The 22,233-nt window shown below is 44.9% G+C and overlaps 1 protein-coding gene across 1 annotated transcript; it reads left to right on the top strand.

Annotated features, from left to right (window-relative positions):
- Positions 1-731: 731 nt before the first annotated feature.
- On the top strand, positions 732-21,814 carry LOC125947416 (putative methyltransferase-like protein 7A). Its single transcript, XM_049672107.1, has 4 exons — positions 732-1,328; positions 11,673-12,371; positions 15,273-15,422; positions 21,074-21,814. Exons 2-4 carry the CDS (start codon positions 11,964-11,966, stop codon positions 21,305-21,307), a joined length of 792 nt encoding a protein of 263 aa, XP_049528064.1. The 5' UTR covers positions 732-1,328; positions 11,673-11,963; the 3' UTR covers positions 21,308-21,814.
- The last annotated feature ends 419 nt before the right edge of the window (positions 21,815-22,233 follow it).

The following is a 22,233-nucleotide window of genomic DNA, read 5'->3' as shown; positions in this document are numbered from 1 at the left end:
GCAATAGTTTTCGCCACAGTGTTAGAACACGTGACCAGAGAGTGCATTTTTATTCATTGTAGATAAGTTTGTACTCAAGCTAATGTAAAACCAAATAAACGCTTGACACTTACGAAAAAAAATATTGTTTTAGTAGTCCCTGGTGCCACTTAGGCTCCAACATATCTGAGACCATGACTACTGTGTTTTTTTCAAGAAACTGCTATTAAATGGGGACTGCCACGAAATGTTTTGGCACGTAAGAGATATAGAGAAGCCTCGTTGCAAGAATTGCGTTTGAACTCCAGCGGAATGCCTTACGAAAAGCTGACAAAAAAGAAAGACGCATTTGCCACCGAACGTAAAAAACCACACCATTGCCGCTCGCCGGAAGTGATGCATAACCCATAATTCAAAAGTCATTGGCATGACCTTGGATGTTAACCAGCACCCGCGGCTACCAGCCGTGCGCTGAAACATCTCAGACTTATAATGACGGGGCGCGGGGTCATGGGACGGCTGACAAACCGAGCATTCCAGCGGGAGTAGAGTTACTGTATATGCATATACAGCAACTCAAAGCGGGATTGTGCGTCGGTGTCGCGAAGCGGTCAACGCCTCCTCTATTTTTTTCAATGCCAGTGCAATCGCTCGTTCCGCAGTGGGAGTCGTCGGTCCGCCTTAGTTCAGTGAGTTGCCGCTATCGGACGCTACCCAAAGGGCACGACTGCTTTCGTGACGCGTGCGTCTGCGCGCGCGCCGCTGTCGTTCCGGAGGAGATGCTGTAGGCGATTCACGCGTCTGTCAGGATTACTTACTCTGACTTCCGCCGTGAGGCGCCACCCAGAGGGTACTCTCCCCCACGACCGTAAAGCAGGCGCGAACGCTAGCGGACGGGGAGAGTAGGAAAGGGCTATCCAAGAGGGCGGTGAACCTTCGGATCGGCTGCATCTGGCTGGCATTGAAAAAATAGAGGAGGCGCTGCCTCTATTCTGGCAACTCAACTTCGCTGTCACTGGGGGACTTGTCTGCCGAAGCGTAGGCGTTTGTCAAGTATCTGTCATCTGGTGATGTTTGTGTGAAACTGAAATCGCTCGAAGCAGCATAAGCTGACCGCCACAGAGAATGAGCTAATCGCTGCAAGGACCCACGTCCGACAGTGACAATGGCGTCAACAACTGCTTCCCGCTAGCCTCGTGAAAGCGCGACACGCGGGAGCGAAGACTCCAAGAGCGAAGGTATAGCACAGGCCAGCTACCATGTTTTGGGCCTCCGACGGCGTAGGCAAGCTACCCTATGTGTGACGCCCGACACCGAACCACGAACTGAGAACCAGGATCCCAACACAGGTGACGTGCTGGAACTAAATTTGTCTGCTAACTACTGGGTGTACGCATCGTCTGCTTAAGAGTATTTAAGGCTACGAATATTAAGTACTACCCGTGTAGCTCTGCCAAATTTAGTTTAAATGAAATATGGTTGCTGTTGACTTTTATTGCCTGGCGAATTTAGGCGAGGGGCCTTTGTTGGCTTCAACTAGCTATGATAATAGTACAGAAGAGGCACAGTGGACCTTGATTATTCGTATAGCACTCCGCTTTCATCGTCGCAATGCGACAAACACGTCGGACGCACCAGCGTGACAATGCACGGTAACAAACAGTCTGCAGTCCCAGTTTCCTTTGCCAACAAATGTCATGCGCCACCTCAGCCGAAATGTGAAGTTAAGCGCACACCATGTCCTAAAACACCTCAATCAAATAAGCAATGCCATTCGGCGCCGCATAAAATCTGTACAAAAGCATGCACAGGCCTGCTTTCTCTTGTGCTATAAGCAGTGATCTGCAAACCAAAAGTCAACTAAGAATTTATAAATTTAAAACAAATGCATTCGCTTGTTCGGACGCGAAATTACCTGAAATTGAATTTTTACTTTATTTGGAAGTTCTCTAAATAAACATTCCTGGACAATTTCTTTAATTCATGATTTTTGTTTCAGTGCTTGTCCCTACTACACCTAGTCACACTTCAATCGTGCTGCACTGCATATTGTCTTTTGCAATAAGTTATTGCACGCTTTTCTTTCAAACTTTCGTGACTGATATAGTTAGACCTTGCTTCATGTTTATCTAAGATAATCGAAGGCGGCCTGACGCATGCACTTCCACAATTATTGATATACGAAGCCTCGACTATAACACGCGCTTCTTCGCTTTTATTTATTTATTTATTTATTTATTTATTTATTTATTTATTTATTTATTTATTTATTTATTTATTTATTTATTTATCTATTTATTTATTTCACATACTTTCAACGCCCGAAGGCGTTACAGAAAGGAGTGGAGTCAAAAAACAAAAATATTGTAGTAAAAATACATACAAAAATATTGACAAATGGCATTTAGAACAGCGGTTTTGAAGTTGGTAGGGTCGGTGATGAGTGCGACTGATGCGGAAAGGCGATTCCAGTCCGTGCTTGTCCTAGGGATGAATGAGTCACTGTACCGGTTTGTGCGGCACAAAGGCGCCCCGACGTTGAGGCTGTGGTCAGTGCGGGGCGAAATATAAGACGGAGGGGCAAGAAGGGTTTCTTTTAAAAGGGGGTTCATAATGAAAAACTTTGTGAAAAAGGGAGAGACGGGAACATTTGCGGCGTGACGAAAGATCAGGTAAGTTAAGAGTTCGTTTCATTGATGAGACACTTGCATAGTGAGAATAATTAGACAAGATAAAGCGTGCACTGCAGTTTTGTATACTCTCTAGAGTGGAAACTAATGAGGACTGAGTCGGATCCCAGATGGCTGAAGCATACACCAATTTGGAGCGAACTAAAGTTTTGTATAAAGTTAGTTTCAAGGAGGAAGGGGCAAAGCTAAAATTACGGCGCAAGTAACCAAGCATGCGGTTAGCGTTATTAGTAACATAGTCAATATGCGAATGCCAAGAAAGGATATTTGATATGTGAAGGGCGAGATACTTGTAAAAGGTAACTGACGTCACAGGTGCACCATTAATAAAGTACGTGTGAATGGCAGTGTTACGAGATATGCGCATGGCCTTGCATTTACTTGAATTTAGTTGAATACACCAATTAGAACACCACTCAGTTACGCGGTTAAGATCGTCCTGCAGTTCTTGGGAATCGGAAGGATTAGTAATTTTACGGTAAATAACACACTCATCCGCGAATAGTTTTATGGAAGAAGAAAGAACGCAGTTCGGAAGATCGTTAATATAGATTGAAAAGAGAAGTGGACCCAGGGGGAAGGGGGGACTGAGCCTTGAGGAACACCTGCTGGTACATTAGAAAACCAAGAAGTTTACAACATTAGCGTTACAAAGTTAGCGTTTACACGCTTTTACACGCTTTTACACGCTTTTACACGCTTTTACACGCGTTTACACGTTTAAAAATTAGCGTTTACAAAGTGCGTCCGGTTAGAATAAATTTTTTTATCCACTCGAGTACCTTTACGTCCAGGTTAAGTTCAGTCAGCTTAAGCCGAAGAAAATCATGCGACACAGAATGAAATGCTTTAGCGAAATCGAGAAATATGCAATGGATGTCTGTACCTAGATCAGAGATTGCAAAAAGATCGTTCGTGAATGATAAGAGCTGTGTTTCACACGAAAAAAACTTACGGAAACCATGTTCACAGGGGTTGAAAAAGGAGTTGGATTCCAAAAACTCATCCAATTGCGAATATATAATATGCTCGAGAATTTTACATGAGATTCTTGTTAGTGAGATAGGCCTATAATTGCTGGGTAAGTGTGTGTTACCTGATTTGTGAACTGGAATCAGCTTTCCCACGCACCAGTCGTATGGAAGAACAGACTGCTGCAATGACTGAGTGAAAATGTGCGACAAAATAACAGCAGCAAATACATTGGTTACACTTCAAAATTTTTGAATTCAGGCAGTCTGGTCCGGCAGAGGAAGACGTTTTTTGATTCTTAATTAGGCAGCTAACATCAACCCAGTCAATAGAAATAGAATACATGGGCAAAAAACCTGAATTGGATACAAGGGTAATCTATGTGGGATCACGGTAACATGGGAAGAAAATACATCATTAAATACATTACAGCCCTCTTCAGGAGCAACAGGTTCATCATTGGGGTATGTTAATTGGATTATTTTACTTGGTGTACCGTTAACTATGGTCCAGAATTTACGAGGACTGGTTTGGAAAAGGGACGGAAGTCTGACAGAATAAAAATAGGTGCTTCGCACTAGCGGCAGCTGCGTTGTAATCACTTTCAGTGCGGTAGTAAGCGGACCAAGTAACTTCACTGCGTAAAGCTTTTGCGCGACGAAACAATCGCTTTTTTTTTTGTTACGAAGTCTCATCAAAAAGGGGTTGAACCAAAGGGACCAAGGCTTACAAACGACTGTTCTCTGCGGCACAAAGCGTTCGATAAGTGACAACAATTTATTTTTGAAAATGCACCAGTTTTGTCCAACACAACGCTGATCGCAATCAGCGATGTAAGAAGCGGCGAAAGTTTCCATTTCAGCGGTAATGGAAGCCAAGTCGGCTTTGGTGTAATCGCGGATGACCTTCGAAGTTTTTTTAGCAGTTGTCTGTGTTGATATCAAAAGTGAGTGCAAGGTGATCACTTAAGCCTTTTAAATAATGAATTGGGGAAACTACATCAGGGTTCGTGGTGAGAATCAGATGAAGAATGTTAGATGAAGAGGCAGACACGCGTGTAGGGTTCAATACAAGCTGAGTGAAGTGGAAGTCCAAACAAGTGTTCAAAAACTGGGTACTCTGAGAAGACTGGGACTTTGCCCTGTCATTATGCCAAATGATATCGGGGAAGTTGAAGTCCCCGAGAAGAAAAAGCGGCGAGTTAGGGTATCTGACAACTAATTTGTTTAATGCGTCATGAAGGTCATCGCAAAATTACGTCGAAGCAGTTGGAGGGCGGTAGCATGTGCAAAAAATGTCATCTCTGTTGTCGAGTACAACGCGCACGCAAACAAGTTCTAGTGATGTTTCTATGGAAACGGAGTTAGAAGTGAGCGTTTCAGTAACTGCAATCAAGACACCTCCACCTGTTCGCCCACCACGATCGCAACGATAACATGAATACAGTTTCTCACAATCAAAAATTTCGCTAGTTTTATCTCAGCAGAGAGCCTTGTTTCGGTGAGACATACGATGTCAGCAGCGCATGAATCAATCAGTGAGGACATTGCAGCACGTTTATTTAGTAAGCTTCGCACGTTAGTGAACAAAACTGATATGCTGTTATTTCATTGCGCATGTGCTAGTTATGTTGTAATATTACCTTCGACAGATTGACGCGACCGAAATGGAAGAGCGTGCTGCACGTTGCACGTCCGCTTCGCATACATTGTCAGTGGTAGAACAGTAAACGTAACACTTCTTGTTCAAAAAGAGCTTGTTTAACCGCAATGAGTATGGTTGACCTGATGCCTTAGCAAAATCTAGTAACTTTTTCCTACACTGGTGCGTTGCTGGGCAAAAATCTTCGCCCACAGATACCCCGGTGGATTTCAGATTAGATTTTAGTGCCAGAAATTTATCCCTTAGTTTTGAGCAAGAAAAGTTAATGATAATTGGGCGAGTCTTATTAGCAGTGTACGAGGCATGTCGGCGGGCTCTACATACCATATTCTCGGGGACCTCAAAGTGAAGATGACGAGATAAAAGTTCACATACCAATTTTTCGGACGGCGTCCACGTTTCTGACGGATTGCCGGAAATACCATAAAATATTAAGTTATCACGGCGGGAGCGGTCTTCTAGATCATCGAGACGCGTCAGCAGAGAGGCATTTTCATTTTTAACGGCGCGAGCTACATCTGCAGGTATGCCAGCTGAAGACGGGTTGAGCTGAAGTGAATCAACAAGAGATTCAACTACGTTAATCTAATGGTTAAATCGGACACTTGATTAGTTAATTCAGCTTGTTTTTCTTTTAATTCGGCGAGGCCGCTCATTACCTCTGTGTGTCGTGCATCTATTTTTGCTGAAAGGGCAGAAATGGCTGCAAGAACTTCTTTGTACTGCTTGTCAGTTTCGGGTCCCGGATTAAGTTCAACGTCACCACATAGGATGAGCAGCCTTGCAGCAAACACACATTCACACAGCGAGGCAAAAAATACATTTGGGCACGGGAAAAGTAGCAGACAGGCATTACTCGTACGCTTAGAATAAAGAGACGGAGCTTCACAAACCTGCATGTAGAAGCAAAAAGGGTTTAGCGGCGACTGCATGGTTGCCGCTTTCCCGTGCCTCCTAAAAGTGGCCGGACGAAGGCATCTGCTTAAGTAGAGCCAGAAGGAAGATGTCGCTCTAGGCGGCTGTGAGCCCGTGTGCAAAGGTGCGAAGATGACGCTCTTGATTACTTGCTGGCACCAAGGATCTTGACTTGCGTCAGATAGCAGGACTGGCAGCGGTATAGGTGAGTCAGGAAGGACCAGCACTGGCGAAACCGCACAGGCGCAGGTCGACGGACACAGCCATGTTCCAAAAAGCGCGACAAACTGCATGTAGAAGCAAAAAGGGTTGAGCGGCGACTACATGGTTGCCGCTTTCCCGTGCCCACACAGAGAAAGAGAGAGAAACTTTGTCTGAGAGAGAGAGAGAAAGTTTATTTTGATGGGGCACGGAGAAGCATCGATCTCCGTGGTGGGTGGAACCTTCAGTCCAGGGCCCAGCTGCGGTGGCAGCACTTTTGGCTGTGGCGATTAGCTTTCGCTGATCCTCCAGTGCCGAGCTGGTCAGCACAATCTCCCACTGATCGTACGTTGCGTTTCGATTCGGGGAGTTATTGGGGATATTTTGGCATGCCCATGTGGTGTGATAGAGCGTAGCCAGCTCTGTACAGAAAGGACAAAGGGGCTGATAAAAGGTGGGGTACATCGCGTAAGAGAGCGTGAGGTAGGATAGGTGTTGGTCTGGAGTTGCCTCCAGGTCGTGGCTTCAGCTCTGGTGAGGAATGGGTGCGGGCGTGGCATCGTTCTTCTCGAAACGCGCTAGTGCTGCAGTATATTGTAGTAAGTTTGTAGTGTTTCTGGACTTGGGTCTTCTGGCGTCTCTTGCAGTGCCCGGTTGCAGTGACCTCGGGCTATCGTGCGTGCACGATGGTTTCCGCTGACGGCTTCGTGTTCCGGTGTCTGAAAAAAAAACCTCTATGCTGTTATCAAATTTACCATTGCCACTTGGCAACGAAACATTAGAAGGTAGGCCTCCAGTTAACGACTTTTTATGCTCAATAATCTCTCATTGGTAGAATGGCGTGTCGGCCCTACATAAAAAGCAAATGTAGCAGAAAGTAACATTACATATTGCGCCGTAACCGCATTCTTCGAACTTGTTGGTGTGTGTTACAGAACACCTATCGGGCCTTCAATTGCTGCTACCTGATCCTATTTTTTTCTCACACCAATATCTACAAATCAAATTTACCATTGCCACTTGGCAACGAAATATTAGAAGGTGATCAAATATCAAGTCATTGACCGTAACACGAGGGACACGAGTGCCATACTTGGATTAGACCTGGAGAAGGCCTTTGACAGCGTCTTGCATTCCTTTGTCTTGAGCCAGATATCTAGCCTCGGGTTGGGCAAGCACTTCCACGACTATACACGATCATTCCTTGCGGACAGAAAAGCCACTCTCAGGGCGGGAGACCTCGTTTCGGACTCGGTTAGGCTGGTTTTCAGAGGGACGCCACAGGGGTCTGTCATATCCCCGACCCTGTTTAACCTTACCATGATCGGTCTGTCGAGGAGACTCTCCGAAGTCGAGGGTATCAACCACACAATATATGCAGACGACGTCACCATTTGGTGTACCGGAGGCAGTGATGGACGGGGGGAGGCTGCGTTGCAGGAAGCCATCGAGATAACGGAGGAATATCTTAAGCCGACCGGCCTTCGGTGTTCCCCTCGGAAATCAGAACTGCTCATTTACAGGCCCAGGCGAAGGGGGCCCAAACCGAAGGGTTGGAAGCCTGTAGAGGACGTCGACATCACTCTACGGACAAGTGAGGACGGTGTCATCCCTAGGGTGGACTCCCTCCGGGTCCTAGGTATGACGATCGAATCAAACGGCTCCAATAACCTGACGGTGTCTAAACTAGCCAAGAAAACGGATAATGCCATCAGACTCTTACGGACAGTTGCCAACCGGCAGCAGGGTCTTGGAGAGGACAATCTTGTGAGACTGGTGCACGCCTTTGTAATGTGTCATTTTACCTACGTGGCGGCCATGCACAATTGGTAAAGGTCGGAGAGGGACAAGCTCAACACGTTGATCAGGAAGACTATCAAGAGGGCCCTCGGCCTGCCCATGTACACAAGCTCGGAGAAACTGATGTGTCTCGGCATGCACAACACGCTGGAAGAGATCGCGGAAGCGCAGGAGAGGGCGCAGTACGCCAGGCTGTCCACCACCCAAGCGGGTAGGAGCATCCTGCGGGAGCTGGGGGTTCCTCCGGCGGAAATCGAGTCCCGCTTCTGCGGTCTCCCTCGAGAACAGCGGGAACGCATTGTCGTGGCTCCAATTCCACGCAACGTTCATCCCGAACACAACGTGGGTCGGAGACGAGCTAGGGCCAAGGCTCTCCTGGGCAAAGCTCGAGAAGAGGCTCCGGATTGCTGTTTTGTTGATGCTGCCCGGTACCCCGACGGGACGGCGTTCGTAGGGGTGGGCATCGATCACGATGGGAAAATCACGAACTGTGCGACTGTTCGAACGAAGTCGGCCGAGGTGGCGGAGCAGGTGGCCATAGCCCTGACCCTGCTGGACGACAAAAGGACCACGATCTACAGCGACTCGCGGACGGCTGTACGAGCTTTCGCCAAGGGCACCGTTTCGGAGCAGGTCGTGCGCATTCTACGGGACAAGGACATCAAGTCGCACACGATCATCTGGTTCCCTGCACACATGGGGCAGATCAAGGGCGCCCCGCCCAACCTCAACGAGTCCGCCCACAGAGCTGCGCGAGGAGTCGTTGACCGCGTAGCTACCGGGTGGCGCGACGCTGAGGTTATGGACAATCGGGACCCTCCCTCCTCATATAACGAACTTACGAAACATTTTTACACGGGACGGAGACGATATCCTCCGCCACATAGGAAACTAAACAGACCACAGGCGTTGAGACTCAGATTACTCCAGGTCGGGGCATACCCTAACCCCGCACTGTTACACAGAATATACCCAGATATACAATCGACCAATGCTTGCGAGCTATGCTCAGACCTAGCTGACTTGGAACATATGCTCTGGCGGTGCTCCGCGTTACACGACGGCGACGATGTCACGTCGACCAAATGGGAGGCTGCCCTAAACAGCCCCGATCTTGAAGCACAACTATGGGCTGTCCATCGGGCCCGCGACGCAGCAGAGAGGCTCGGCCTTTCTGTGCCGACATGGGAGCGGCCCGCTACGTGCTGACGCGCGTTCCGACGGACAATAATAAAGTTTTACCATACCATACCATACCAATATCTACCAACTATAGCTCAACATTTTGTTGTTTTAATCATCCTTTTGATGCCCTTTTCAGTCACACTGTTGTACGCAGATACTTCTGATTTATCGATGTCGTTGTGCGTCATATCCCGATGCGCTAGTTAAGTCCTAAGCGAGCATTTTCTAGCCTTAGATTCTTTACCCACTAAGGCGTCTTAACAAGTTATTGCGCTCCCACGTACACCACTTTCGGCGAAGCATCCTTTTATCAGTTCTAAATGCTCAGTAAAACAATTTGTACGAGAAAACATGAGCTAATATTTGCTCGGACACTGGGAACTATTATTTTAATTCTGCTTTGCCCTAGTGCAGGGCTTCTCAGGACCTTGTGAATAAAGTTCTTTGTCGGTCGGTCTGCGTTGTAATTCCTTACTGCATGGCTTTGTCAATTTTGTATTTTTAATTCTCACTTGGTGAAATCTCGTTGCAATTCACCTTTTTGTTTATTGCAGCAAAGTATTATTAAAGGGTCACCATAGAGAAAAATGGCTTGAAGTGTGTTAGTAGATTACGCTTGTAGAATATCAAAAAAGAAACTATGCCAGAACTTAGCACCGCTAACTGCTCAGAGCATGTGACAGCTTATTTAGACTGTGATACGCGCCATGGTTGCTTAGAGGCTTGACGTTGCGTTGCTAAGCACGAGGTCGCAGGATCGAATTCCGGTTGCAGCGGCCGCATTTCGATGGATGCAAAATGCAAAAACGCCCGTGTACCCTGCTGGAGCTTTAAGAAACGGAAGTGGTCAAAATTTATTCGAAGTGCCCCCAATATGGCTTGCCTCATAATGAGATCGTGTTATTGGCGTGTAAAACCCCAGAATTTATCTTTTCTTTAGATTGCGATGACTGTGACGCATCGATAGCTGCGCGCGTGTGTGTCCTTGCACAGTGTCGTTTATCGCAGTGACGTTCCTATGCCAAGAATATCTTAAAAAGCCGTGATATTGAGCACAATGTGACGCGGTCGCGTACTCTTAACACACCTCGATAATTTTCGGTAAGATACCTGCAAAGTGGGTGAAGTCCGCCTATAGCGCTGTAAACAATGTCATGACCGAACCTCTGACGTCTAGCACAACAACCCAATGCTTTAACAATTGGGCCGCGGCAGCACGCATGGTACTTTTTCACAAAGCTTCTGAGCAAAACGCCGGGCGCTTGCGTCACGGGCCAATTTATCGCATTCTTCCCTCGTGACAGCTAGCGCTATGAGACGCAGCGTTAGACAACATTGACTTCGGGATCGTCCCACGTTCATAGACCAAGCGGTAATACATCCGTTTTGAGGGAAGTCCGTGTAAATGCTATCACTTTAAAATCCGCTTTTATAAGCGGATTTTAATGGTAAGCCTGACAACATGGTAAGCCTGAAAAGATGCAAAAACGAAAGATGGGTGGTAAGACAAGCGTGACGTTCCAGCACAAGATCGCCGTGACGTCATGAATTTGGAGGCTGTCTGCTCGTGGTTAGGTCGTTTGTTTTCAGTAAAACTAGACCACGTTGTGTTCTCAAAAAGCCATAGACTCACCACCTAATTTCAAAAACTTTATTAAGCCATAAAGACTCCAATACAAAAACAAAACACGTTGGAAGTTGTGACATGACATTCACGTACAGCTGCTGCGGTTGCGGGGGGGTAACTCAGAAAATGTGCCGTCGACACTCATTTTATTTTTCAAATAACCAACATATTACCGCTGAAAAACGAGAATAAATTTTTCACCAATGCTATATCAGTCCAAACTCGTTTGATGTTTCTCTGAGTGCTTCAGCTACCAGCTGCCAGGTACAGTCCAACAAACTACTCAGGATTGGATTGTCCTGTCTATATTTGTGTATGATGCAGTCATAAAGGTAATGCTATAATAATAATGTTGTTACTATTATTATTGTTTGTTAATATATCATCCAGGGGCAGTAGTCTGTATCAATTTTCGTACTTCCCTATCTGGGACTTCCACTCGTCATGCCGAGTGGTCAATAACGGCAAAATCGTGGCCACAGCCTCGTGAGAATGACTGGCAGAAGGCACAGAGGGTGGAAAATGAAGTGCAATAAAATGCAAGAAAAAGGAAGGCTTTGTTCCTTTGACTTTGATTACCTGCACAAAAAATTCAGAAGTGTTTCTTCTTACCTTATTTGCAATTTTTTGTGCTGTTACAGAGGACAAGCAGCCAGTACAACACATCCTCCATCGTTTTCATGTGACCGACAAGATTTCCCGCGGAGGCAGATATGACACAGCTTTTGAAGTCTTGACTGCAGTGTAGTGCTCCTGCATGCCACGCCCCATACCTATAAAAGTGACGGATCGTGCGTCAGAATTTACACGGAACGATATATCCCCTCTGGTGTTATAAAAGAAAGTGAACGCAACGACCGCTGGAAATACTCCACGAATACAAGAAAATTGGCAGGATAGCTATACTGTGAACAAGCTTCTTGATCGAAAGCATGTCGCCTCCAACGCAACCGATCGCTGTCGTTGAACGAAAGTGGTATCGCCTCCTCCTAAACTACGCCTTGCACATCATAATTGGTATAGCTGGTATTGTACTCATGCCTCTCTTGATCGTGAGCCACCGTTTCCAAGAAAACTTTTTCGCTTTCATCTACGTGATCATGCAGCGTTGCATGAATGAAGAAGTGGCAGCGATTCGAAAAGCCGTCTTGTCACAGCTCGACGAGATGTCTCCGCAAGAGCTATCATCAAGTGTCCACTGTTCACTGCGCGTACTGGAAGTCGGAGCAGCCTACGGACCAAATCTCGAGTTCATCCAACGACCCGTCGAGTACTGGACGGTGGAGCCCAACAGAAGCTTCGAGGATTCCTTTATGCGAAACATTGAAAGAAACCCGAACGTCTGTATTTTCCTCCTTATCTTTTATAAGCCTCATAGGTTTTACAGATTTATGACGTTACTTGTAACTCCGTCGCTGCTAATAAGCATTGTCCTCGAATGCAAAAGTTTGCGGTTACATTATAATGCGCGCTCTATATATTCAAGGTGGATATTTTGGTAGTGTCTCTGTTATCTCAATTGTGCAATTTTATGACATAAAGCTCACGTTATTTTATGACCACACAAATGTAGATATGCCTGGCATGTTTTATGTCGAAAATAACAGTGGAAAAGCTATCTTGCCTAGAGTGACGCATTTCAAGTGGAACACCCCTTCAGGGCATAGGATTGTTGACAATTCATCGCTCCACGTCACGAAATTCGGAAGCAGTGATCCAAAAGCGCAGGTGCAAGTGCCGGTCAGGAAGGTGCAGTGATGGCACGCCCCACAATGACGTTGTGTCTCCGTAAGCTGCACGCACGCCGCATGAACTATCCTTCGCTCTTTCACTCTGCGCTTTCCGACATTCCGCACGGGACATTATGCCTGTCGCTTCTGTTAGAACGCTCAGGGCCCTTCTGTCCTTATCCCCTTCTCTCCCTATTATCCCATTGGCTGAAGCTCTCGACAAGGCGACGACAATGCGGCTTTAACAACTGCACCGACCCACGCATGAGCGATACCACGTGAATGCCCCCTCACCCGCGATTTTTTTTAATTCAGCCGTTGTCCTTGTAAACATTTTACAGAATTGTGTAATTTTTGCAAACAATTATTTCAATGGTGGTTGTTTGTGTACGCTTTTCTCTGCGCGCAAAATGTCGCTTTTTTAATTCTCTAAGAGAATTCTCACCGTTTTGTTCACTATGGTTACATTATGGCTCTCCTGTGGGGTCTTCGGACTGCAGTATACACTAAATAAATAAGTGAATAAATAATAAAAAGACCGTTCGCCAAGAAATCTGGGGCACTTTTTTTCATTTTGCGAAATTGCAAGATGTTCTAAATCAAGATTTCCTGTAGATTCAAGGAATAAGGGTGTTCTACCGTTATAACGGAGTCGGCGCTTATCTAATGCGCCGCACAAAAAAAGAAACAAAGAACAATAAAGCAAAAGCATGAGAGGAAAATTTTGTGTCATTCCCCTTTATGATTAGTGACAATGAATGAACTTGGTGATGCGGTTTTAAATACCGCCCGTAAACCGTCACTCCATTCCAGATACAGGGTGTGTGTTTTTTTCCGGAAATAATCATTTTTAATCAAAAATGCTATGACCATGAGAAACCAGTCGTCTTTGCGTATGAGCTCTGCGGCGAAGCGGAAATACTTTTCTGGCGCTTAATTTGCTTTGAAAAGACTAATTAGAATATGGCTTACCTTTTTTATTACTGCCTTAGGGGCAGTTATATAAATACTGAACTTGAAGGCAGTCACATTTTATAGAGCCCTATTTTTTTACACACCTTGAAAATCGCACCTAATTCGAGATATTTATCATCGAATTTCAGCGGTAAATTCAAGTAGCATCAAAATCGAGCGCCACGGAAACACAGAAAGGGCGGCCCCGCTATCATGACAGACCGAAACTCTCCGAGATGATAAGCGCGAGGCAGATTGAAACTGGACGACTAGGCCACTCGCGGCTCCTACTGATACGGCGCGCTTTGCCAGGCAAGCACGTGCCGCCATGTGGCCGGTCAGGATTTACCGCAGCGTGCTATCATTCAAACTTGCGCCCCCCCCCCCCTCCCCGCCTCCTTAAGCGGCGTTGCCGTCTGACGCGCCGCGCTACACGCTGTCTCAATATTGCCTGGAATTGGCCTTGCATTTCGATGATGAATATCTGGAATCACGCGTGCTTTCGTGGAGCTAAAAAAATGGGTATGCCTTAAATTTTGACGCCCTACAAATTATTCTTATAAACAACTTCCCTTAAGTTATTCATGGGAAGTTATTTCACACATCTTTGTTATTAGTCTTCTCGTAGTGACTTCAGCAGCGGCAAAGTATTTCCGCCTCGCCGTAGAGTTCGTGTGGGACGATGACAGTGTCGTATTTTTTTAAGTACGTATAGTCTAAAAAACTCTTCTGTATAAATGGACCTGCGTTATATGCACCGACTCAAACCACACAACCTAAAAGGATACCTGCGCAGCGATAGCGGGGTGCAGTATTTGGGCGTGTCCTTCAACGCATAAGATTCTTTACAGCCACACTGAATAAATTAAAACTAGAAAAAAGTGAGTGATGTGTGAACTACTGACCCGGATCATTCATACTCCCTTTTAGACATCAGCAACGCTACGAGAAGTGTATTGCGACACACAAGACGCGTATGTAGTATTAAGAATGCTGACAAAATATGATGCTGACACTTAAGAATGCAGTCAGCTTCTAATCCAATTTGGGTGATTATTGTCATGCATATCCCTATCACACTCCTGGTACCTTCAATTTCTTCTTAAGACTCTTTCACATACTCTATAATGTGAGAAATTCAGGCAATCATGAACTTGTAACAGACATTTCTTTTTCAGTAATTTCTTTTTTGTGTATCTGCTAGCCACGAAATTAGCTTACTGAGAACTGTTTTCTTTTTACTTGTAGAAGGTAGGTAAAAGCGACCTGTAGAGCAAGCATTCTGCGTGCTTTATAGTTCGGAGCTTTTTACCCATCATGCGCTTGAAGAAATTGTGCTACGCGGATTAGCGTTACTCTTCGTGAACGCTTTAGCGCGAGAAGGTTTTTGCTTATAGGTTAAAATTTTAAATAGATATTTTGAAAATTCGTGTGTATCTGAAGTGTTACAAAAAAGGCGAATCTTGGAGCAAGGTGTTCTTTCAGTTGCTTTAAGAATGCCTCGTGCTTTCTGCAAGCGCACGAGCACTTGAGCGAAAAAAGCGTCCTCGTTCTCAGGTGGAGATGAAGGAATTGATCACCGGACACGGGGAGGACATGCATATGTTGCCAGACGGCTACTTCGACGCAGTTGTCCTCTTCTTCGTACTCTGCTCGGCAAATGACGGATCCAAACTCCTGAGTGAATGCAAGCGTGTATTAAAGAAGGTGAGTATTTCGTAGATTTAGGCATTGCGAAGACAAATGAATTCATGCTTTCAAGGCTTCGGACGAACCGTTCACTGGACTCTTCGCCATTGTTGCCTTTTACTTGCAGCTGTGTATGGGGGATTAGCTTCATGTATTCCCACCAAGGAAGCTTCTTGGGGAAAGTTGTGTTCTAATTGATATTACGACTGCTTTAAGAGTAGCCAAAATAGCTCATTCGAGGCACGAGAAAAGCAGACTGGTGACAACTGCCTAATATTATATGAAATAAACAATTACCTTTAAAACATATTGCTACAACATCCAAATTTGATTTTCGGAAATTTGATTTTCTAACAATCGATCATTATTATTTTGTCCACTTCAACAAATAGGGGAGTGGTCATTAAAAGCTGTCATTCGGCAGCTTGACAAGCCCGCTGCCCCCATTACAAGGGTTCGCAGCAGCACAGACGTAATTAGTTGACAGATCAAATTCAACATATAATTAGAAATACCATCGTTAGTACCAAGCCAACGAATATAATCACACAATGCTGAACGTATCTATATGATCAAAATGTTTCCAATAACATGGACGAGAATACAAAAAACTTTTTTTGTTTATTTAGACACACACCTATTTCTGATTGGTTAATCAGTACTTATTGAAATTACCAACACGTCTATTAGTGCATTTGTAAGAAAAATGCTACTAATATCCTTGAATAGCTTGCATAAATTGCTCATTTATTGAGGAGCTTTGCTACAATAATTGGTACATACGCTGCGCTGTGACTGCGGGTATGAGCAGACGCTACAAAGCAAGACGCACATTGCGCTTTCTCCTGTGATATGCCAATGTCCCTTCACTCCGGATTTAACTTCAACGAAAAACACAATATGACTTTCTGCATCGTGTACAAGAATACGCATTTCAAAATATGACTTTCAATTTCAATTTACAGCATCCATGTAGGTATGGTATGATAAACTTTATTCAGGTCCTGAAGATCAACCCTTAGGATGACGCAGGCGGCTCCCACGTCGGGACAGTAAGGTTTAACCTTACCGCCGTGTCGTGAGCCTTCTGGACGGCCTGTACTTGATCTAAAAGCACTACACTGTGAAGCACTCGCCGCCACCAGTCTCTTTCCTTGTCGCAGTCTGTGAAAGCCACAGGACATTGCCAAAGCATATGATCCAGAGTAATGATGCCATTACACTTGTCGCAATTGATTGGTACCTCTCTTTCTGGATATAGCTTGTTAATAAAGTTTGGACTAGGGTAAGTTCTTGTCTGTAACAATCTCAGAGTCACCGCTTGAGCTCTATTGAGCTTAGCATGTGGCACTGGGAATTCCCTTCTGTTCATGTAATAATGCTTCGTGACTTCATTATATGTAAGTAATCGGTCCCTGTTCTCCTCCAGCATATTATTGGGGTCCTGGTCGCGTAGTGCACGGATAGTAAGTCCTCGTGCAGCTGCGTTAGCCACCTCGTTCAAATTCCTCTGAGATGGATCGACAGACCCCATGTGTGCAGGAAACCAGCGGATTTCGATCCCTTGGCTGTCCATCTCACCGATCAGCTGGGCAGCCCTTTTGGTTACAAAGCCCTTGGTAAAATGTCTAATAGCCATCTTAGAGTCACTGTAAATTCGCGTCCACTTATTATTCCTTAAAGCCAATGCTATCGCTACTTGTTCTGCCACTGTCGCTTCTTTAGTCATGATTGTAATAGCATCCCGAGTGAGTCCATCTGCATCTACTACTACTGCCGTAAAGGCTTTCTTTCCTCTGACCCATGCAGCATCTACAAAAGCCGCATGTTCTCTGTCCTGTTCTATCTCCTGCAGGAGAGCTTTGGCCCTTGCCTTTCTTCTTTCCAGGTTGTGCACCGGGTGCATATTTCTGGGAAAAGGAGTCGTCTTGATCTCTCTTACACTATATTTTAGTTCTACTGTGTCTTCCGAATTTTCTGATTCGCTTGGGTACCACCTTAGCTCTTCGAGTATTGCTCTACCTGACCTTGTTTCGGAAAGCCTGTAGGTGTAAAGTAATTTTTTGACACACTGTATTGCATAACGCTTGAGTAAGTATTTAACTCCCCAAGACACAATTTCACAAGATTAGGCTGACCTATAGCAAGGTTCAAGCAATTTACCAGAATTTTTGAAGTATATCAAAATCCAGGAAGTATTAGTCATATTTGCCGTATATGAAAAGCACTCACAACGGCAGAAATATCGCAATATTTTTTTTTTGGGGGGGGGGTATAACCTTCGGCAAAGGCACCAGTGGCGTAATTAATTTCCAACAAAGCCTTTGTAACGCATGTACGCCATATTCGTAGCTTGCTCTCACAAATAAAATGAAGCTTTTAGTGGAGTCCTCGGGCCATGATATGTATTATTGCGATAGCAATTATATGGACACTTCAACCGGATTTCTGCCGTCGGCGTCGCCGTCGCCGTCGCCGTGAGGTTCCGTATAGATAAAATCTTCGCCGCGCGCCGTATGCCCCAGAGGCAGCGTGCGGGGACGCGCGCTATCACGGAGAGCGAACGCACTCAATCTCCCACGCGCAAGCAAGGAAGCGGAAAGCCAGCGCCGGAGGGAGCAGGGGGGGGGGGGGGGGCGCACTTCTACGCTGCCAACAACCGCGCTCGTCGTTCGTTCGACCGCACCGTCTCTTATCTCCACACGGCTCTGACCTTTATGCGCATTCGCCACTCAGTTTCCGTTGAAGCGATAGACCGCACGTACCTTCGCCCGCTGCAGCGTATGGGCTTGCTGCCAGCGTTTTGACAGTCGTTGTCTGCAGTCATTCAGTGTGATCTATTCATGTTTGCTTGTGCGCGCTCACACCACGCTTGTTCATTCAGTTAGTAATAGTCGGGCCACATTTTCCAACGCACGCTACACATGCAATGCTGCCCGGGTCGGCAGTGCAGCGCTACAGGTGTGTCCCTTCGCACGCGCTGCCCACGGGAAGCGCTTCTCATCAACACCACCTTTTCACACGCGCCTTCTCGTGGTCATCGAGTCTCTCTTCATGTCGGTCTACTTACGCCGCAGCACACCTGCTTACTTAATCAGCTCATGTGTACTACAATTCATAATGCTACCAAAGCCGCTCACCTTTCTTCGTATGACATTGCTGTGTTGCTATCGCATTCATCGTTTCGCCCTTAGGGCGAAACTGTGACATTTTTTTTTTATTTCGCATGACACGTTCAAGAACACCAGCAGATGTGTAAAAGTAAGGGCCTATATTTACAGCGTAAAAGTGTAAATTTTTTTCTTCCTACAGTATATTGTATTTGTATACAGCGTTGTGTTGGTGATTTTATGCTACACAGACTTCGCACAGCACTTATATACACAGGGCGAATAAAAAATTTCACTTTTTCACCGTGTTTCTTCAAACTACCAAGTAGCTGCCAGCAAAAAAAAAGGACATGGAAGAATGTAACTACGCGGGTACCGTACACAAGGATGGTCGCTGTTCTACATGAAATAGCCCATCGAAGTAACTATGACTGAGTCAACAGCAATAACAGTGCCACCACAACAAAAAGGCAGTTTAGATGTAAAAATATAACTTCTGAGACAGTGGGTCTATTTATTCGAGTCTGAAGGGGTCATTGGGTCATCCTTGCTTCTCAGAGGTAAAGGAAGCCTTTATCTTGAGGGAGGCATACGCTGTTGAACTATCAACTTGCCTATTCTGGCTGCATTAGTAGTTTCTACTTCCCAAAACGTTCTCTGCTATTTATGCTGAGATGTGACTGTGAAGCTGCTCTTAACGTTATTTTTTATTATTATGTGCCAATTGGCTTTAATTGTTTTTCTATAAGACAGCTATGATTGTTCATACGACGAATAAATTGTGAATGCTTAGTTACCCTGAAATATAGGGTGTTATTTTTTTGAGCTGCACCATTTTTTTAATTGCCTGCGGCAAATAGCACAATGCCAACCCTTAAGCTGAATTACTCGATGAGCTGGTCATTACTTCGAGAAATCAAAATGCTTCGCTGAATAAATAATATAATCGTACTAATTATCTTTGAAACGGGCTTGTTAAAATCGTGTAAGCTATAGTCGCTGGGGGAGCGGAGAGAAACCTGGGCTAACGTTTCTTTTTAAAATGAAGAGTTGGCAAACAAAAATATAAGGATCTCTATCTACAACCTCGAGGACGAACGTGTGATCGCCTAACCAATAGGAGAGCTATTCAACCTTATTTTACTCGCACTGGTGCTTTCCGTTCCTTATTTTTACTGACACAATTAAAATGTGCAAAAGCTTGCCTAACGCAACTGTGAGCAATGAAAGGTCTAGAAATTTTGAAAAGGTATTAGATATTTTTTGTGCTGATGTTTACTAAATTGTAGTGCGAGCATTTATTTGTTCCCTTTTCTTTGTATAATCACTCTTTGTTTTTTACCCGCCGTGGTTGCTTAGTGGCTATAGTGTTGGGCTGCTGAGAATGAGGTCGCGGGATCTAATCCCGGCCACGGCAGCCGCATTTCAGTAGGGGCGAAGTGCGAAAACATCCGTGTACTTAGATTTAGGTGCATGTTAAAGAACCCCAGGTGGTCAAAATTATTCCCGAGTACCCCACTTTGGCGTGCCTGATAATCAGATCGTGCTTTTGGCACGCAAAACCCATAATATAATGTTGTTTTCTTTGTCCCTTGCTTCTCTGCTGTTCATTGCCAATAGCATCAGTGAATGTATATGTTACATAGAGTGTAATGTTTTATATATATTATACAGGGTGTTCATTTTTAAGTTTTGCGGAATTTTTACAAATTGCCTGTGGGAGGTAGCATAATTCTTATCGTTGAGCTGTATTATTCGCAGAGGCAGACAGTAGTAGCACGATAAATCGAAACACATATTCAGCTAAATAATAAAAATTGACTAATGAAATTATGAGTTAATTACTTTACGACACATATTGCAATTTACGAGATATGCGCCGACAAACTTGAGATAAAGATTCACTGTTGTTGCACTCACTTTTTATGAAAACACTATTTTATGCATTGAAGCACAAAAGCAAATGGAATGCCAAGGCATTTCGTATGGCACATTGAAAATTTTTCAAGTTTCAATTGGGAATGCGTTGTGAACTAACCAGCTACAATTCGTGTATTTAAGTTATTTATTCAATTAGGCATTTTAATTTCTCATAAAACTAATTGCCGCCTCATTGAGTAATTTAGCTGAAGGTTTAGAATCTTCTACTTGTCACAGGCAATCTTTAAAAATATGGCGCAACTAAACAAAGATCACCTAGAATTCGTTCATTCAAAGTAAGAACAAACGTCTTGAAAGGCGCCTTTTACGACGTTGAACTTGTTACAACCATTTTTAGCATTATACCAGTACGAACTGGGTCCTAGAACCTACAAAAACATGTATGCAATTGACATTGGACTGTGTGTTGCCATGGCGTCAAACGATTTCCTCAGCAACGTTTTGAATATAAGCTAGCAGAATTTCGAGCACGCATTTGAATGGTCATTTCTTGTGCGCATAAACTCCTCTTATTCTGGTTCTTACTGACTTTAACAACAGCTTGAGAGTTTAGGATTTTCCTTATTCTGGAAGCAAGTGTTCATGCTAGAATATGCTTTTTTCCTTCTGTACTTCTAGGGTGGTCACCTTCTCTTCGCTGAGCACGTCGGCTACAAGAAGGGCACCTTCTCAAGGTTTATACAAGATACCCTGACCCCACTGACCAAGAAATTTGCCTGCGGTTGCCACATGAATCGCGAAAGCGGCGGTGTGCTGGAAAATGCCGGTTTCGCTAGTATAGAGATAAATACTGTTTACCTCAATGTGCCTCTACTACTTAGCAATAACATATACGGCGTCGCGACAGCTTGAAACATGTGTAATAAAGCATTTTGGCGGTGATGGCGTCCTCGTTACAAGACACGTGTTTTACAAAGTGGAGCAGCCTTTTTGCTAAACATTCTTTGTGCATGAAGTTCACTGGTGTACGTGAGGCGATAGACTGCTATATATACTATTGAGGAGGACTTGATATAGAAAATGAATGTGTAGTGTATTCAATAAGGATTACCAAAAGCTTCGGTTTAACCGTTTGAATATTGGAAACAGCACCTACATCTTTGATAACGAGGCAAAAGAGGTGGTACACTGCAATTCATGGCAAACCCTCGAAGCTGACCGTTCTGCGCATGTCAAACAAAGTTTGCAGCTTATAATTATCAACTGCCGCAGCATAAGAAATAAAGCAGATGAGTTCGCGCTCGTAATTTCACTGCGTTGTCCGGACATTATCATTGGTACTGAATCCTGGCTGGATGACACAGTTTTCAATGCTGAAGTGTTCCCAATAGGCTACACGGTTTATCGCTCGGACAGGAACAGGCACGGAGGGGGTGTATTCATACTTGTTTCAGATAACTTGCAAAGCTGGCCGATCAATCTTTGCAACATAGACTGCGAGCTTGTTATGTGTAAAGTTGCTTCACATACTGGTAGGACAATTACAATAGCCTCGTTTCAGGCCCCCAGGAAATGACACTGCAGCTATATCAAGACTTTCTGACGCAGTGGCGTCAGTTTCTTATGACGTAGTTCTACTGGGGGGTGACTTCAACCTACCAGACGTGTCCTGGGGCCGCGGCCGGCCGACCAATTTCTCAAACTCATCGTTACGTTCTGCCTTGTTGGACCTCAGAAGTAGCTTCAACCTTACCAAGTGCATCGTGTCTCCAAGCAGTCACTGCTCTGTCATCCAACACCCTCGATTTCCTCTTCACAAATGAAGCTGATCTGGTGTC

Source organism: Dermacentor silvarum, chromosome 8, assembly GCF_013339745.2.
Source record: "Dermacentor silvarum isolate Dsil-2018 chromosome 8, BIME_Dsil_1.4, whole genome shotgun sequence".
Taxonomy (NCBI): Eukaryota; Metazoa; Arthropoda; class Arachnida; order Ixodida; family Ixodidae; genus Dermacentor; species Dermacentor silvarum.
This window is presented reverse-complemented; position numbering and strand designations above follow the sequence as displayed.

Excerpts from the sequence above, each read along its gene's own strand:
- LOC125947416 (XM_049672107.1), top strand. The coding sequence starts at position 11,964 with ATGTCGCCTCCAACGCAACCGATCGCTGTCGTTGAACGAAAGTGGTAT. Across the intron at positions 12,372-15,272 it reads ACATTGAAAGAAACCCGAAC|GTGGAGATGAAGGAATTGAT; the intron begins GTCTGTATTTTC and ends CCTCGTTCTCAG. Across the intron at positions 15,423-21,073 it reads GCAAGCGTGTATTAAAGAAG|GGTGGTCACCTTCTCTTCGC; the intron begins GTGAGTATTTCG and ends CTGTACTTCTAG.